The sequence below is a fragment of the Schistocerca nitens genome, chromosome 4 (assembly GCF_023898315.1).
Source record: "Schistocerca nitens isolate TAMUIC-IGC-003100 chromosome 4, iqSchNite1.1, whole genome shotgun sequence".
NCBI lineage: Eukaryota > Metazoa > Arthropoda > Insecta > Orthoptera > Acrididae > Schistocerca > Schistocerca nitens.
This window is the reverse complement of record NC_064617.1, coordinates 717,376,683-717,396,019: the sequence shown is the minus strand read 5'-3', so window position 1 is coordinate 717,396,019 and position 19,337 is coordinate 717,376,683. Positions and strand designations below refer to the sequence as shown.

The 19,337-nt window shown below is 39.4% G+C and overlaps 1 protein-coding gene across 4 annotated transcripts in view; it reads right to left on the bottom strand.

Annotated features, from left to right (window-relative positions):
• The window catches only part of LOC126252787 (transformer-2 protein homolog alpha-like), a 64,705-nt gene that overhangs the window by 2,705 nt on the left and 42,663 nt on the right, over positions 1-19,337 (bottom strand). The window contains exons 4-8 of one of the 4 annotated variants that reach the window (XM_049953720.1): positions 7,228-7,356; positions 2,286-2,461; positions 1,964-2,011; positions 733-842; positions 89-597 (exon numbers count right to left, since the gene is read on the bottom strand). In XM_049953720.1, coding sequence (XP_049809677.1) covers positions 587-597; positions 733-842; positions 1,964-2,011; positions 2,286-2,461; positions 7,228-7,356 — 474 coding nt within the window. In that variant the 3' untranslated portion in view covers positions 89-586. Of the gene's footprint in view, positions 1-71; positions 598-732; positions 843-1,963; positions 2,012-2,285; positions 2,462-7,227; positions 7,357-19,337 lie in introns of those variants that run through there. The other 3 variants (XM_049953719.1, XM_049953722.1, XM_049953721.1) reach the window with 3 other exon arrangements.

The window sequence follows — 19,337 nt, the reverse complement described above, 5'->3', positions numbered from 1 at the left end:
TCTATTGATACAGGCATGGTAAAAGGGTAACTGATTTTACATTCAAAGATCAACACAACAAAAACATTGATTCTGTGCCAAAAAGTTTAATGAAAAAAGGTATTTTCTTGAGAATGAATCCAATGGAAGTCTTTTGAAGTGTTAATTACATAAATTAATGCTGACTTTATTAGCTATTTAAAACTTCTATGCAGCAACAAAAAATGGATGAAAAAACTAAGATTAAAATACAACATATCTATAATGAGAATGTCATAAAAATGAACTTGTCAATTACATCAAGGCACATAAACTGAACACAAAACTTCTGTTGCCAATGAATTGTAATACGCTTCTCAAACTATGGCAACAAATGTTACTGAAAACTTAAAAACAGTGTTCCCGTCTAAAAACTTTAAACGGTGAAATTTAAATCGTCCTACAGCACTTAACAGAAGCTGACACAAGTGGCTGGCTACTAAATAACTACATCAGAAATGAAACTCTCCCTCAAAGGAGACTAACATATTATTGCCAGCCGATATATGGGAACAATGTTATGAATAGCAGATTATCCATGAGTAGCCCCAATCTCCTTCTTAGGCGCTTAATATCGACCTGTAATAACCGTACAAAATGTTATGTCAATAAACACACGGAAAGAAATGATAAAATCTTCACAATTCAACAACTACTTTATTGATACGGATGAATTTTAACACTATTACTCAAATATTGACTTTCATTACTTACGTGGAGAATATGAACGAGAACGAGATCGTTCGTATCGACGTCTGCGATAATACGGGGATGGTGATCTACCTCTATAGCCTCCACCACCTCGGTAGCCACCATAATAATCACTGTAAATATAATATTACTGATAGCACATTACAAAGATTGATGCTTAAATAAGGCAGGCAACATAATATAGCTACATTTGATAGATACCTCATTCTTTACCTTCATAAAAGGAGTGAAATTTTAAAGCCCATTTAATGAAAGCCCAAACAAGCAGCTCAATAAAGCACTACCAGAAACAATATAGGTGCCAAGATAAAAATATAGCAACAGCTGGTGGAGCAGTCAACTGGGGAATTGAGTATTTTGATACAGTCAGCCAACTCATTTCAGTTTCCTTAGATTAATTTTTTTTAAAGAGATAAGCACAGCTTCTGGTATGTAACAATAAATACCATCACGCTGAAATAAATACCAGTTTCTAAAACTGGTCATTGCTAAACCACGTAACACAGGAACAAGTAAATATAGACAATGGAGATAGTGCTTATCTAATTTTAAGACACATTTTGCTGTAATTATATGGCTGCAGAAGGGCACTCAATTTGACTTCATTACTCCCAAACCAACAAGGCAAAGTATAACAGCTTTGTCAAGCAATGTGGATGTCTTCTGAATCATCAGCTTTCTTACTAATAATAATAATGATAATTTTTACTTACTAATTTACTAATCACAAGAGGGGGGATACCAACACTGCCTAAAATTTCCTCCCACAAAAATGGCACAACAGATACAGTGTTCATTGAAGCATAAGGAAAAGGCAGAATGCTACAGCTGTCATATTCAAGAATATATGCCAACACAACAGTGACAGTTTCAAAGAAAGAGCCTTTTTGACTGCTATCTTCCAAATAAAAGTAACTTGCTTTAAATTACTGCGAGCTGCTCTATTTTGTAACTAACACATATTTTAATATTACCACAAAATATGAATATGTATGAAATTTATATTCAGCAGTCCCATTATACTTACAAGCACTAAATAAATGTATGTATGTGTGTGTGTGTGTGTGGTGTGTGTGTTTTTAATATGCTGAGCAACGGACTTAACACTGAGTGGAGTGATACACAGAAATGAGACAGTTTCTTTAAAACACAACTACTTCTGGTATAGTGGTTCATTTCACCACACCTCAAACAGACAAGTATATTAAGACAAAAAATAAAAAAAGACACTCACTTGTCGCCTTTCTGTCTACCACCCCACTGGCCCCTGCCATCAGTCAAACTGAAACAAACATTAAACTGATGGAATAGTGCAATATTGGAGTTTAATTAAATATAAGTTTAACTCAAACTAAAAATAATATCTACTGCAGTAAAATATTTTAGTTACTAATATGTAGTAGCAAATTTTTACATTTCCAAATCCCTTTAGTTCTTAAGTAGTCCTAATCTTAAGTTGTGTAGCACAAAATTTAATTGTCATACACATATTATAGTTCAGTCAAGACACAAACGACAATTTAAAATTATCTACTGAAGTAAAAATGTTTACTCACTATGTAGGTTTGCCCATGTAAATCCCTGGTGTAGGTGTATGGGCTCTCTGTGTGATTGAAAAGTCTACTCTAATTCGTCTTCCATCAATTTCCATTCCTGTACATTGTTCTTTAGCCACCTTTGCATCCTCAGCACTTTCAAAGTACACAAATGAGAACCCACGGGACCTACCAGTCTAAAATGAAAATAATAAATCGTTAAAATTGAAATTTTCACAACACCAACAGTAAAAGAACATGGGATGTGATAGTCATTGACAATAACTATTGGCAGTCATTGTTTGAGACATAAACCAAGTCTTAACATTATACAGACTTTCAAAGTTTCACACAAAAATGCTCGAGTTAATTCATACAGCAAAATTATATTAGAAAACTTTTATGTTAAAATTATGAATGTGATCCTTACCATAAAAAGTTCAGGTTGTAATAACAATATTATGAAGTGGATAGATTGCTATGTTAAAGTGAGACAGGCACAATGAAGAGACTGTTCCACAATGAGTTTCCAGCAAAAGCCTTCTTCAGAAAGCACACACACATTCACACAAGCAAACCAGATTGCAAATGTGACCATCAAGTGGAAACAGCAGTCCAGATTTGGCCAGTGACATGGTAGGGATAGTGGCATTGGCGCGCGGGGGGGAGGGGGGGGGGGTGTCAGCACTGCCTGGAGGTGTGTGAAGGGACTAGGTGGCAGGATAAGACTGGCAGGTGCAGCACTGGTGGGCTGTAGGAGAGGAAGGGGGGAGCATAAATCGAGAGAAGTTGAGAAGGGTAAAAGACCAGTAGGTGCACTGGCAGACAGCAGTGCACAATCATAGTGAGGGGATGTGAATTGGAAGGTGATAGGATAGGGGCAGTAACTGTTCTGTGGAGGGTGTGAGGACAATTGGTTACAGCCAGAATGATTTTGGTAGCGGAGAATGGGTTATTCAGGCCGGAATGATTTTGGAAGTGGAGAATTGTTCCCATCTTCAACAATGGCAATAAAAGAGTTTGTAAAAACTACAGAGGAATAACCCTTATACATAAGATTTTTGAAAGAATTTTAGTAAATCGAATAAGTGAAAAGATAGAAAAGGAGCCGAGTGAAGAACAGCATGGGTTTAGGAAAGGAAGAAGCACGATCAACCTGATATTTTCTATCTGTCAACTGATGGATAAAAGTTGAGAGTATAACAAAAGGGTGATAATGGTTTTTATAGACATAGAAAAGGCATATGACTCAGTTAACAGGGAAAGACTCTGGGAAGAAAAAAAGATAGATAGATATAGAAGATGGATACATTAATGTAATAAAGACAATGTACATAGGACACAACTGTACAATTAGAACACCATTGGGGAACTCTGAATACTTCGAAATAAGACAAGGACTTAAGCAAGGAAGTATTCAATTTCCAGCACATTTTAATGTTGTGATGGAGGGAATGAAAAGGGCAGTTAAAGATATAGTAAAAGAAAAAGACAAAAATATGATTTTTGCAGATGATATGGTAATATGGGGTGATAAAGAGGTAGATGTACAGTTACAACTTGATGCGTGGAAGGAAATAATGAAAAGGTTTGGATTAAAAATAAAGATAAGAGTGAAGTAATGGTATTTGGAAGAGAGAAAGGGATCAACGGAAATATTATCTTGAATGGAGAACCTCTCAAAGTGGTAGAAAGTTTCACTTATTTAGGGAGTGAAATATCTAGGGATGGAAGAATAAACAACGAAATTAATAGGTTACAGAAGGGAGGCAATTTCTACCAAACAATTAAACACCTGATTTGGAATAAGGAAGTTTCAGAAAAAGCAAAACTCCTTATGTATAAGAACTATTACTTCCCTATTGTCACCTATGTTGGAGGAACATGGACAATGACAGAAACGGACTATAGCACACTGCAAGCAAGGGAAATGAAATTTCTCAGAGCAGTTAAGGGAAAAACAAGACTGGACATAGTAAGGAATGTAGAGATTAGAAAGGACCCTAAACAAGAAAGTATGAGAGAAGAAATTGAAAAGAGATTAAGATGATATGGGCATGTTAAGAGGATGCATGGGCAGAGACTTCCCAAAATTATGGAAGAACTAAAGATGGAAAGATACCTAGAGAGCGCTCAAGAACATGATGGGAAAAGGGAGTGAGAATATCTGTGGAAAGGAGAGGTGTGACCTGGCAGCAAGTGGAAGTGGAGGGAGGACCGAACAAAATGGAGAGGACTTGTCAGCACCCAGACCCGGCAGTAGCTGGATATAGATAGATGGATTGTATTCCAAGGATAACTCCTGTATGAGTATTTCAGAAAAGCTGGTCGTGGAGGTGAGGATCCAGATTCTGAAGCAGCACATTATGTTCAGCTGCATTTGTCTACTTTGCTCTTGACTACAGTTTGGCAGTAGCAATTCCTTGGTGGACAGCTGCTTGGCATTCACACCAACATAAAAACCTATGCAAATGATTGCAGCAGAGCTGGTATACGACATGGCTGCTTTCACGGGTGGCCCAGCCTCTTGACGGGGAAGGATAAGCCTGCAACAGGACTGGAATACATATTATCGATTGGTTGGATCAAGCAGGATGTCCCACATTTCATGGCACAATAACGCATTCAAAACCCTGACTAAGAAACACGTGGTTTAACGTTACCAGTCTGCAGTGATATTGGGTGATGAAAGGTAAACTACTCAACAGCTGGTTCTTGAGGGGGGTGGGAAGACAGGAGTGTGTAGGAATAAAGTACATGTAATCTGTCTGTGGACTAAGCCTAGAGGGATGGCACCAGTCTTCGGAGGCCTTTGTGAAACCTCCAACACAATGGGCAAGGGAGTCATTGTCACTGAGTACACCATCCTGTGGGTTGGGGTGGAGGAGGCTGTGTGGAGAGTTTTTTTTTTTGGCAGGGAAGCGATGGTAGCTATCTAAATGCTATTTCCGATAGATTTAATGTGGACAGAAATTAGGATGGTGCTATCAGACAGGAGTTGGTCAATGTGCAAGAAGGTGACACACTGGGTGATCAGCTTGTGATGAATGAGGATAGGGTATCTTGGCCATGACTCCATATCATGGAGGTATCAACAATTAACATGAGCCAGACCAGGGATTTGGGTTTTTCGGAGGCTAGGAAGGTGTTCTCTACACTGCCCATGAACAGGTTGGCATAGCAGGGTGCCAGATGGGTGCTCAGGGCTGTACTGCAGATTTGTTTATGTATCTTCCTTTCAAAGGAGAAGTAGTAGTGTGTGAGGATAAAGTCAGTAAGGTGTATGACAAATGAGGGGGTGGCTATGCACTCTGGAGGACATGTTCAATAGCAACAAGACCATGGAAATGAGGCATGTTTGTGGCATCAACAATGACACTCTGGGATCAGGAGGTAAAGAAGTAGGGATTGTGGGGAGTCTGAAGGGAGTGACTGGTCTCAGATGTGGGAGGTTGGGTTTCACACAACTGGTTACAGGTGTTTGTCAGTTCTTTCAGTGGGAGTACAATAACCAGCTACAATGGGGCATCCAGTATTGTTGGTGTTGCAGATTTCGGGGAGTACATAGAAGATAGGTGTGCTGATCTCATAAGGGCAAGAAGTAAACTGGATTCATGGGAGATCTAAGGCTTTAAGCGTGGATTGGTGGTCATGTTGGACTACTGGGATGGGACCACTGTGGCACAGTTTATTGCTAGAGGAGTCCGACAACTGGCAGAGGCTTTCCACCAGGTAGTAACTGTGATTCATAACAGTGGTGGAACCTTTGTGCACACTGAGGATGATCAGGTAGGTCATAATCTATGTATGGCTTACCCTTCTACTACTGTAAAGTTAATGTTCTTAGGACGGGACCCTGGGAACATTGGTGAGGCCAAGTTGATAAGGAATTCCTGAAAGGTGACAAGGGGTTGGTTAGGTGGGAGAGGTGGGGTGAGGGGGAAAGCAGGAGGATCACAATTGGATGGTGCTATGGTTTGGGTGAGGCAAGGTATGTCGTATCCCCACACCCTCAATCCTTTGAAAACCCCAAGAACTAGCTACAATGGAGTGCCAAATTTTTCACCAAATACCAATTTAACTACATGCTTCATCAGGGCTTTGAATAGCAATCATTATCCCCTGAAACGAGGAATATCCTACCTAAGCCAATCCCTCCTAAAGTGGTCTTCTGCCACCCAACAAACTTCCACAACATCTTTGTCCATCCCTTCTGGATCCTCCCCTCCACCACCAGTTTTCTGATCTGTGCTGACAGGAGTTAGCCTGACAACACATTCTCCACTGCCAAAAACATCCTGGCCTCAACCTACATTAACCTACTGCCTCCACAACCTCCACCCAACAGTTTCTGTCCCCGTCTTATGCCTCCTCCCAATTCACATCCCCCCTAACCCCCATTGTGTACTATTCTCTGCCAACATACCCTCCAGTATTTTCACATTCTCTGTTCCTCTCTTTTTGCACTCCCCCATTAATCCCGTCCTCACAGCCACCTAACACTGCACTTGGCAGCCTCATCCTGTCACCTACACCCTACACACTCCACAAGACGGTGCTGACCCCCCCCCTCCCCCTCCCTCGTACCATGCTATCCCTCCCCCTTCCTGTCCCGATTGGACTGCTGCTTCCGCTCAATGAGCAACAACTGCGTTTTGAGTGGAGAGAGCAGTCTAGAGCGTGATGTGTGCTTGCTTGTATGTGTGTTTTCCTTTCTGGTCATGGTTTTGGGAGAGAGCTCAATGTTTAGGTGAGAACTTAATGTCTAAGTGTCTTTGTTGTGCCTGTCTGCAATTCAATTTGTCAACTTTAAGGTGAGAAACAATCTATCCTTTTCATAATATTGTTGAAAATGAATCTAGAGATTCTAATTTGAAATAATTAGACCAAATAAAAGTAACTTTCTAAGTTTAATATGAAATCCAACTTGCGCCCACAAAAGTGCACGCGCACAAGCACACACCTTTGCATCAATAACGACCTGAACCCTTTCCACAGGCCCATACTTTGACATGATGTGATGCAGCTGCTGCTCTGTGGTGTAGATGCTCAAGCCAAATATTCCCAGGCACCGGCTAGGTTGCGGGTTTTCCTGTGTCAAAGAAAATACAAATAATGTAATTCTTATACCAGTGATTCCAGGTACCTGATGTGAAGTATTTCTATAGAAATAAATCTTAATTACTGGTAAACAATAAACTTGAATCCCAAAGTATTTGACACTACAAAGAAAAGAATCACATTGGCTTACTATAACATTACTGAATATTGATTTTTCTCATTTAAAATTAATTAAAATGAAAGAACTGAAATATTAACATTAAGCAGCAATTTTCACTTGAAGTCAACAAAAGCACTTTGAAGGAGAGCAACATTATTGTGCACACTGACATGAAATCTCTGGAGTCAAACATTCTCTTAATATTGTTATAGTGATTTGTAGTAAGCCCTTTTCGAAACACTCCCTTTTAATCTAATCTATATTCACTCAACTCAAAGAGTGCCACAACACTGGAGATGAAAATGAAGTAACATGCTACTTTTCTGAGGAGGTTTTTGAAAATCTAAGGCAAAACTTAGTTATTTACAAAAACCTTTGGTGAAAAGTGGATGTAGTATTGCAAACCTCTTAAACAAATACTTCATTTCTGTTACTGACAGCTTAGGGTTATTAAGTTCGGTGAACAGTGCAATGGAGTATCTGAGACCAGTCTTTAATTGTAACTTCAGTAAAATGGAAACGACCCATCTCCCAAAGTGGTAGCATCCATCATAAAATCCTTTACAAGACAGGGAATAAAGAGATACTAAAAGGTTGTGTCCAAGTGTCTCCTTAAGCATCTGACTGCAAGTATTATATTTAGCAAGTCACAGCTTGGAATTTAAGTGTTCTGATATAGAGAAAGCTATTTACACTTATGGTGAGAATGAATTTAATTAATTGGATAATAAATTACAGGGTACTGGTATTTTCTGTGAACTGTAAAAATCATTGACAGAATTCTCGTAAGTAAATTAGAATATTATGGTGTCACTGGCAATGTTGCAAAATGGTTTGAGGCTTATCTAACAGGAAATAAAGGGTGTCATTGCAAAATACCTGTGCAGTAGGCAGTCAGACTTAATATGATTGGGAATTATTTACAAGGTTCCATCTTGGGTCAATTGCTTTTTCTTGTGTACATTAATGACCCCTCGTCTGTTACACTGCCAGATGATACAAACATTGCAATAAGTAGGAAGCTAAGTACAGATTTAGAAATAGCTGCTAATCAAATTTTCACTCACAATAAATGGTTGAAATCTAATTCACTGTCATTAAACTTTGAGAAGACACTGTATGCAGTGCAGAACCTATCACAGATTTTCTTCCAGCATGTGTGTAACATATGAAAGCATGTCTATCGAAGAGGTTGGCAGTGTTAAATTTCTGGGATTACAAACGCAGGGTGTATACGCGGAAGAGGGAAAAAATTCCTGGATTTTTCGTGGATTTCCCAGACAAAAATACACTTTCTCCCGGGTGAAAATACACTTTTCCCGTGTTAAGTGACGGTATACTCTTCCTCGGAACTGTAAAACTTATCAATCCATCAAATTGTTATAGTCTTATAAACGGGTGAAAAAAGTTTTGGAAAGATCAGTGATGTGCAGCAATATGTATGCCGCATATTTTCGTGTTACGAAAGTATAATTCGCATGCCACCAAACAACGCATGTTACTTTCCAAAGCACTGAAATTGCCGTGTGCTTTCCTAAGCCGGTCATAGCTCATGTCACGCGATCTTGCCAGAGCATAGGAAACATGGTGTAGTCATCCAATAGTTTAATGTACATAGTGTTGCTACAAGAAAAGCAAAGATTTCACATGTAATATTGGTATCTAAGATTAATTGGCTGCAAGAGAATTTAAGCTTTCATATATAATGCTGATCTTTTTGCGCGTGTTACACTTTAAGATACATCAGACAAATGTGCCACTAAAATTTTTACTAACGACATAAATGTCTTATCACCTGGGATAGAAATTCTTCAAATGATCATCCTCACAGAGTTGATTTTTAAATGAGAGTCAAACACTGTGATTTAAGAAATTCATCGTACATTCTCGCACATAGTTCATCTTGTGTAAAACAAAATTTACTTTCAAAGTAACGCTTTTCGAACCACCACTCTCAATATTTCCCGGCGACCTGTTAAAAATAAGTTCGTTTGATCAGTTGCCCGAGAGTGCCAGATAAAAGCGCCACTGCACTTGGGCAGTTACGATGACACAGATAGCATGTATGATTGTACGTGTAAAACATGGAAGGATCTTGCATTACATCGTAAAAGGAACGAGACATCAGAGGATACTCCAAGAGCATTGAAATTTCGTGAACCATACTAAAATGCATAATTGGGCTTAAAGTGCACATTCGGATGTAAATTTTCTTGGAGTACCAGTACTATATTATCTCGTGTTTGGTTCTTTATTATGGCATTATGCCAAACGTGGTGGAAGATGAAAACGTGCACTTGAAATGCAGCGAACAGTTAGAAGCAGCCAGTAGTGTGGAATTAAAACACTTCGTTTCAAATAAATGGATTGCCTCAGCTGAAAAAGAGTAATAAAAGCCAAATTTCTTTAGCAAACTGGCAAAAATAACTTCATTGTTCTGCGAGGTGACTAATACTTGACTGTTAGAAAGATGGAAATAAAATAAAATCTGAAACTAATAACTTATTTTAGCCTTCCATAATTATGTGAATATTTTAATTCACTTGATAGCTCCCAGCCACAAAAATTTCTTTTGTTTTCATTTTACATGAGAGCAATGAACGAAAAGGAAACTGCAAAAATCACTAAACGTAAACACGGGTCACATGGAGACTACCCTCCTCCCCACTACAACTGAAGAGTCCTCTGTAACAGATCTATGATATTTCCAAACCGGGGCAATACTAGATAGTGGTGCCCCTCCTCCCCCCTTCCTCCAGCGTTTGAGTAGGACTCAAAAAATTAAATAGACTTTTCACAAAATGTTCATTTTGTAGCGCATATCTTTCTGCAGAGTCTGATAGATAAAACGTATGTCTCTGAGTAAATGTAAGACGTGTTATTGGGCTTTAATGTGCCAAAGTGCAATGTCACGCCACTTCACACAGCATTCTTCTATCGCAATTCACTGTATTTCGCTCTGTTGATTTCAGAAGTGTATATTTTGTAATGGATGCCATCAAACTATATTCAGGATAATGGAAATTAAAATGTGCTGTGGTGCCTAACTGGCTCCCAGTCTGCTGGTTTGACAGCCTGCGGTGGTGGTGGTTAGTGTTTAACATCCCGTCGACAACGAGGTCATTAGAGACGGAGCGCAAGCTCGGGAAGGAAATCGGTCGTGCCCTTTCAAATGAACCATCCCGGCATTTGCCTGAAACGATTTAGGGAAATCACGGAAAACCTAAATCAGGATGGCCAGAGACGGGACTGAACCGTCATCATCCCGAATGCGAGTCCAGTGTGCTAACCACTGCGCCACCTCGCTCGGTTTGACAGCCTGCCCCTCGCAATTAATACTGGATGGGATTATCTGTAACCTGGAAAACAAGAACTCTTCAGAGAATTTGCACTCTTCATTGCCTATTAGCTAATAACTTGCTGTTTTGTGTGACAAAATTAAATATAGATGATGTGACTTACCGAACGAAAGTGCTGGCAGGTCGATAGACACACAAACAAACACAAACACACACACAAAATTCAAGCTTTCGCAACAAACTGTTGCCTCATCAGGAAAGAGGGGAAGGAGAGGGAAAGACAAAAGGATGTGGGTTTTAAGGGAGAGGATAAGGAGTCATTCCAATCCCGGGAGCGGAAAGACTTACCTTAGGGGAAAAAAAGGACAGGTATACACTCGCACACACACACATATCCATCCATACATATACAGACACAAGCAGACATATTAAAGACCACGTGGAATGTTTCCCTCTATTATATTGATATCAAAAATTAAATATAGGATACATAAAACCAGTAAAGATAAGAAACAAGACACAGTTCAGATTTCTATAGTCCTTAAGTCCTAGTGTTTTTTCTTTTCAGCAAAAGATTCTATTACCTCATCGAAGTTCGTCAAAACTTTTGCTGCATGAAAAAACGAAATGTCATTGTCCAATATGGAAAAAGCTGTTAATACAAATAGCACCCAAGACTGGTGGTGTTTCTGGAGCTGATTACGTGTATTTTGTCACTGTCTTCTAGATAAAAGGAAATAGGCCTGTCTAATATAGCAGCAATTGTAATACACCTCCCCCCCATAAACGAATAAACGAGACTGTTTTGGAGCAAATGGTCATTTTTACGACTGGACAGAATACAATTCACAAAGAACCACTATCAAATGCCTATTAGGCCTATTACAAGCAAAAAGCTTTATGTTAGGTAATAGTTTCACATTTCATTCATACGCTCCAGCTGCTCACCTTCTCCTTCCTCGTTCTAAGAAACAATCTTATCATCAGTAATTCTGTAACTATTCATGCCCGTGTCAAAACTTATTCTCCGGTTAACTTCACTAACCCTGCTACAATCAACGGTTTAGTTATCCCGCGTTTATTCTCTGGTTGGGTGTTATTAGGTACTCGCACAACGCGCTTTCCGCACTAATCCCAGAATAGAACTTAAGGCCAGCTGGCCAGGTACTGTACAACTGGCTCTTACTAGTGTAGCGGTCTGGCCAAAAACTTTAGATCAAAATTTCATTTTCTTGGGTACACCGAGAAGATAACAAGTAATCTTTCTAGCCTGTTATTCCTGTTAGTCGTTATTTCCACTCTGGTAGTCTGAATCTATAGCTTTCACTAGTAACTATAACAACGCTGATCATTTGCAAACCCAGTCAACCACACAAACAAAAATTAGCATTCACCCGTTTGGCTTTATTCTGCTCAGTTCGTATGGCCTCGTCCCCTTTTGTCTGAAGGGAAGTTTACTTCTAGATGCAATGGGAATTCCCCTGGCAGACATATCACGTACACTATGCATGCATTCAAAAATCAGCTTTCGATTCATTTAGAAATCAACTCAGGATGTGTTCAAAAATCTTCAAAAACCAACAGGGATGTGTTTCAAAATCATATGAATAATCAATTTACCAACGTGCGCTGGATGCTAGTCACTTTGCGAAACAAGGTTTTTTCCCTCCAAAATTGCCCCCTCCCCTCTTCCGTCCCCCTAGATCTGGGCCTGTTGCGCGTAAGTGAATCTGGCAGCTTGGGCTTGCCAGTAAAATTTTTCCGTGTAGCATCTGGGTGCTTGATGCTACTGCTTATACAGCTAACACCCACACTTCCATAACCAGAAGCAGGAGAAGGTACTACTCGTACGCGACTCAACTGCGCATGCGCGTGAGCCCACTCGCCACTGCTCAAAGGAATATAATGTAAACCGTCGTGACGTCACACTCAGCGGAGGCAATTTGTTGTACTGAAGCATTGCATAGTCTTCCTAAAGCCTTTGACACATTTTGCTGTTGGCAGACACTTGTATGAGCATTGTGTTTCGTAGTAGTTGTATATGGTGCATTTCCTTTGTAACTTAAGTATTATTTTCTTTTTTTTTCTCGTTCATGTCCTATTGCTGCAGTATTATTCTGCAGTACCGGCATACACTAATATCCTTTGTTAGAATATTGGTTCTCACTAGCCAAAATTACGAAAATCAAACTGAAAACCAAAACAATAAAAATATCCCAGGTTTTTCCCGGGTCTGCTGGTTCGTATACACCATGAAACGCAATAATAAATGAAGTTTGGAAGGGCATACCACAGAATTGCTTAAGCGCCAAAACAAATCTGTATTTGTAGTGACAATGAAGTCAGATGTAGGAGATATAAATATAAAAAACTTGCATACTTTGCTCACTTTCATTCTATTATGTCATACAGGATCATATTCTGGGGTAACTCATCAAACCGAGCAAAAGTTTTTAGGGTACAAAAGCGTGTGATAAGTATCATTTGTGACGAAAACTTGAGAACATCACATAGAATCATGTTAAAGGAACTGTGTATTCTAGAAACTGCTTCTCATTACATTATTCCTTAATCAAATATGTTGCAAGTAATATATATCTATTTCCGACCAATAGCTCAATACATAGTAGCAATAATAGGAACAAGAACAATCTATATAAAAACCTAAAATCACTTACCTTGGTCCAAAAAGCGGTCCAATATTCAGGAACACACATTTTCAATAAATTGCCAGCAACCATTAAAAACTGCTTCAGATAAAGCATGGTTTGAACAGAGTTTGAAAGACTGATAGGCAACTCCTACTTTATAGATGAGTATCTTAACAGACTTATGCCAGCTTAACTAAAAATGTCTTAAGATTTCAGTTTTGACAGCACTTTGTCAAAACAGTCGCAATTAGGTATTTTGTGTATGATAAATTTATTAATAGTGCATAATACTGTTTTGTTCTGACTGTGTTAATTCTGTAAATATTAGCTGTTCTAGTTTACCACAATGTCTTCACCCATTTTGACGATCTCCTGACAAATGACCATAGTAAGAATTATATTCAAATGTTTTATGTTATACTTTCTTCCAAGTTCCACACCCACAAGAATCATCTTATTTTTTGGGTCTATGGAACGAAAACTGAATCTAATCTAATCTGTGTTTCCTACCATTTAACTGAACATCAGACAGTCCAACATTATTTTTAAGTCACAATGCAATAGCTCAAATGGCTCTGAGCACTATGGGACTCAACTGCTGTGGTCATAAGTCCCCTAGAACTTAGAACTACTTAAACCTAACTAACCTAAGGACATCACACACATCCATGCCCGAGGCAGGATTCGAACCTGCGACCGTAGCGGTCGTGCGGTTCCAGGCTGTAGCGCCTTTAACCGCGTGTCCACTCCGGCTGGCAATGCAATAGCACTGAGTAAAAATACAGAAGGCAGAGTACTGTAGGCATCTCAACAGCACACAGTCCTTTACAAAACATTGCACACAATGAAGTTGTGGAGTTGATAAAATTAATCTGCAAAAATATAGTGATCACTGACCATAAATTATTTTTGACCAATGTAGCCTGGAACAGTCACTACAAACAATAGTTTGTACTGTCACAATGTGGACTACAACACTCATTCCTCCCCTTCAGCAACACAGTGTAATGATCACAAAGAACCTGAAATTTGTATATTTATTAAGCTTTGTACAGCTCAAACTTATTTCTGATTTTGTGTTTATAGATCATGTCCACTGAGCGAGCTTGAGCAAGGCTAAAAGATGACGACTCCAAGCACTACGAAGCCAAGGTAAGATGAATACTTCCAAGGGTTTGCTGAAATTAATATACCTTGCAAAAACAGTATCCCAAGAGAACACACAACATCCGAAGTTTCAACAACAATAAAATACATGGGCGACGGCCAGTATGTTTCACATTCCTAGAGCACAATTATCAGAATACTTGCAAACGAGCAAAACAATGTATGGGACTTAATCTGTTCATTCTCATGTGTTATGAAAGATAAGTTGCATGCATTAATTTTTTCTTTACCAGAATTACACACTGTCCTACACTTATTAATCACGTCAAAATTGTCACATCAATTTATGAAACTACACATTGGAGGTGTGAAAGCCAAAATTAAATACACAATACAAATCAATTGAAACTTAAATAGCTATAATTTAATTTGTAACAATATTAGAAAAGGTAAGTTGCTACTCACCATATAGCGGAGATGCTGAGCCGTGATAGGCACAACAAAAAAATTTACACAATTATAGCTTTCGGCCATTAAGGCCTTTGTCAGCAACACACACACACACACACACACACACACACACACACACACACACACAAACTTGCACTCACGTCTACAGTCTCAGACAAATGAAACCACACTCAGATTGCAGGCGCACGCGCCTGTGTGTGTGTGTGTGTGTGTGTGTGTGTGTGTGTGTGTGTGTGCACGCGCGCGCGCATGTGCATTTTTTTGCAGACAAAGGCCTGACAATGGCCAAAAGCTATAATTGTGTGAATCTTTTTGTTGTGCCTATCGCGACTCAGCATCTAGACTTCTCAAATGTTGTTACATTCCATCCTGGATTTTCCATTATAATTTAAATTGGTATGAAGATATGATCCAGATATGAGGTTTAACTGGAAATCTGCATAGGATACCGATATTGGAACATATGATGCAATTACTACCTTATGTTACACAAAAAATTAGTCACTAACTTTACTGACTCCCAAATCTACTTGCAATGGGAAGTTTCACTAAATTTCATATTGACCACACCATGACAGGGAGTCGTCATATTATAGATGTACTACAAAATTGAAGGAATTATTCTGAAACTATGTATATGATATATTTGAAGTATTACACAGTGCTTGCTGGTTAACAAACTCTAACTCTCAGTGTCGTGTCATAGAATTGGGTAATAGATTTAATTACAAATAAAAGATATAAGCATCACATTTACTCAAATCTATGAAGTCACACCTAGTTTCACTTAATGCCTTGGACTGCTTGTACTTCACTATATTCTAAATATCAGCAACGAACTCAAGAGAGAAGCATCCACTTACCACCTGTTCAAACAAACCACTGGAACAGAACAGGTGGTAATCCAACAGGTCATTGCTCATCACACTACCATTTAAATTCTCTCACTGAGTAGAGGATGAAATATTTGTTTTTGCGAAGACTCAAACATTGCTTACTAAGATATTTACTATAAAAAATTTTCTTGCTTTCTACCGACTTTTCAGTACTAACCAACACAAGATGAGACTTTTTCACTAATAAGTGTAATGCCAAACTCCAAGTCAATATGCATCCCCGAAGCTTAGTTGCATTTCTTTGTCATGTGTTGTATTTTTAAAATCATGGTGGAGATGAAGACATCTTCAGAATTCAGAAAATCAAGTACCCAGCCAGAGGTTCCAAATGGCCCACATGATGTAGCAAACACTCAGGTTTGTCGAGTCATTCTGCGGAAAATGTTCGACAGTACTGGGTGTCAAGCAACAATTCGGTGGTAGTCATTCCTAAAGAAAACTACTGGATCTCCACTTTCACAGTTGATACATAGCACTTAAATTGGCAAACAACTGTTTGACACTTCCCTTTTATCTCTTGCTTCCCAAATAGGTTGGTCCCTTTTAACAAGTGACATTTTCTTCATTTTTTACATTCTCCAAACCATCCCCCCCAATACCAAAGAAGGGACTAGTAATTCCAAAAGCTAACATACTTTTATATGTCTCTCATAATTATACCAATTTTTAAATAAATAAATAAGTGTGTGTGTGTGTGTGTAGCTCATGCCACAACCTGTGGTACATTAAGGAATTAAATTTTCATTCTACAGCAGGATATGCCATATGAAACTTCCTCACAGATTAAAACTCAGGACCTTGCCTTCCACAAGCTAGTGGTGTACCTATTGAGCTATCCAGCCACAACTCATGACCTGTCCTCACAGCCTTACTTCATATCGGTGCACTTTCTGCTGCAGAGTTAAAATTTCATTCTGGGCACATCCCCCAGGCTGTGGCTAAGCCATGTCTCGGCAGTGTCTTTTTCCCCAGGAGTGCTAGTCCTCAAGTTCCACAGGAGAGCTTCTGCAAAGTTTGGGATATAGGAGATGAGGCACAGACAGGATGGGTTGAGAGTCATGTTTGGTTGCTCAAGTGTCAGAATACTTGCTCACAAAAGGCAAAATGCCTCAGGTTCAAGTCTCACCCCAGCATGTAGTTTTAATCTGTCACAAATTGAAATCAAGGCACAGCATGATCCACAACATATCAGTGTCTCTCAGGGGTCACTTCAGAATATGTTGCTCAAAGCTACTTTCATAACTGCAGCCCTGAACAGAATATCTGTCCGATCCCACAGCAAGTCACACAGGTGAAGATCATGTGATCTCGATGACAAGGCTATTGGGAAATGACTGCTAATAATCCCAGCATTTTCAAAATACTTCTGCAGCAGCTGTTTCACTGGCTGTGCCACATGCATAGGAGTGTCATCTTGCATAAAAATGCACGCTGCTGAATGGTTGGAACGACAATGTAAAAGACTTTCACGGCGTTTACCAGCGACTGTACAAGTACAGTACTGCAGGACTCAACGTCTAGAAAAAAAATGCAGCCCTACAATGAACAATTCTGTCAACCCAGATCACACAATTATCTTTGCAGAATGAAATTTCATCAACTAATGTGCACGTGGACTTTCTACTGTCCACATTCATCAAATTGTATATAAACATGCCCCCTGGAGATGAAAATGGGATTTATCTGTCCATGGGATGTTCCATGGACACTCATTATCCACTTCTATGCAAGCAAGAAATTCGAGTGAACATCTGTCTTGCAGGCTTGTCAGCAAGAAGCAATTCCTGAACATGGGTGATTTTGTATGAACTGCAATGCAGAAACGGATTTTATCCACCGTCCTCCCAGGTACATTCCATGTTTGGATAATTCCCCATGTACTGCATATCTGCACAATACCATTCGACCTCTCCTGGAATGCTGTGGCCACATCAACAGACGTCTGGGCAACCGCTTTCCTCCCACTGCCACACTGCACTTAGAAAGGACTTGTCTCTTCAAATTTTGTAATCATTTTCTCCAGACCCATAGATATCTGACTGATGCCTTTTGTCCTGAGCTTCCACAGGGCTGCTGGCACAGTGTCACCCTTCTTTTAAAAAAGGGCTGTATCAGCAGCATGTGATCCTTCATGGAGACAGTCATGTTTGGTTTCTCCCATGCAAATTGCATGTCTACTGGTGTGTATATTCTGACAGTGCCATCTACTGGTCAACTTGTCATTACCTTTTTCATAACGCTTACCTTTGTGTCAGTAATTTGCTGTCTTTCTCAGCAGTGATTCTCTTTCTATGTCATTTTGAAACTGGAACTCCAATTATGGATGCCCCATACATTGTTAAAAATTATGGATGCCCCATACATTGTTAAACATGGTGATGTGTAATGGGCAATCTCCACATGTTTGCATCCTGCACCAGCAAAATTGTCAATTATAATTGAAGTGGACAGGAAAGGATCTAGATTAGACTGTGAATCAATAGAAACTTGTTGACTGGTTGGATGAAACATTTTTGTTACACCAGGTGTATGGTCGTGTCCAGATACACCATCATCCAGGTGAACAGCTGCTTGAAACATGCTTCAAGCAATAGATGCAGCATGGTGTGGCAGTCTTATTATTGTGAACATTCACCTAGGATCTGTGGCGGTATTATAAGGCAAGCCTCCATGATAGCAGTGGACTAGATGAACATATTTGCATACCACCTGCTAAACAGATGCTGATATCGTCCCCAAAAGTGATTTCACCATCCGGCACAACATTGTCACAAAGCCAAACTAGTGCTAACATGGACTGAGTTACACGATGCACCCAATCTGAACCCAATGCAGCTTTCTGGGACATCAAGTGCCAATTTTGCAGCCAGTAACTATGTGTAATTTATTGTCCTGTCAATGAAGCAAAATTAGGAGAAAAAATCATGTAGTCACAAATGTTTGCATGGTCCTAGGGGGCAAGTATCACAAACACATACTAAACGTCCTGATTAGTGGGTTGTAAGAACTGGGGTGGGGGCAACATTTAAAGGTCACAATGCTTTTTCTCGAATATCTATATCCCAGCTTCTAAAAAAAATGTTTCCCAGTACAAAATTAAATTGCATTAAAAAATGTCCTATCCATTTTTTCTCTATGACATAGTCTCTACATTGCAGGCAATGGAAAATTTTAATAGTATACAGGCCTAACTGACGTTTATCTTTAAATGAAGTCAGTCAGAAAAATATTAAATGTGTGTATCACATCTAAGCACAGTAGTCATTAAGGGAAAAATCGCATTCTGGGGGCGTAACAAGGCCGCGGGGAGGGGGACAGGACAGGGATGTGTGGGGTACAACTGCGAGGGAAGGTAGGTTGGTTGTCATGTTGTGTTCTCACAGTTCCCTCCCTCCTTAGTCCGCAAACTGATAATTGATCAGGTGGTA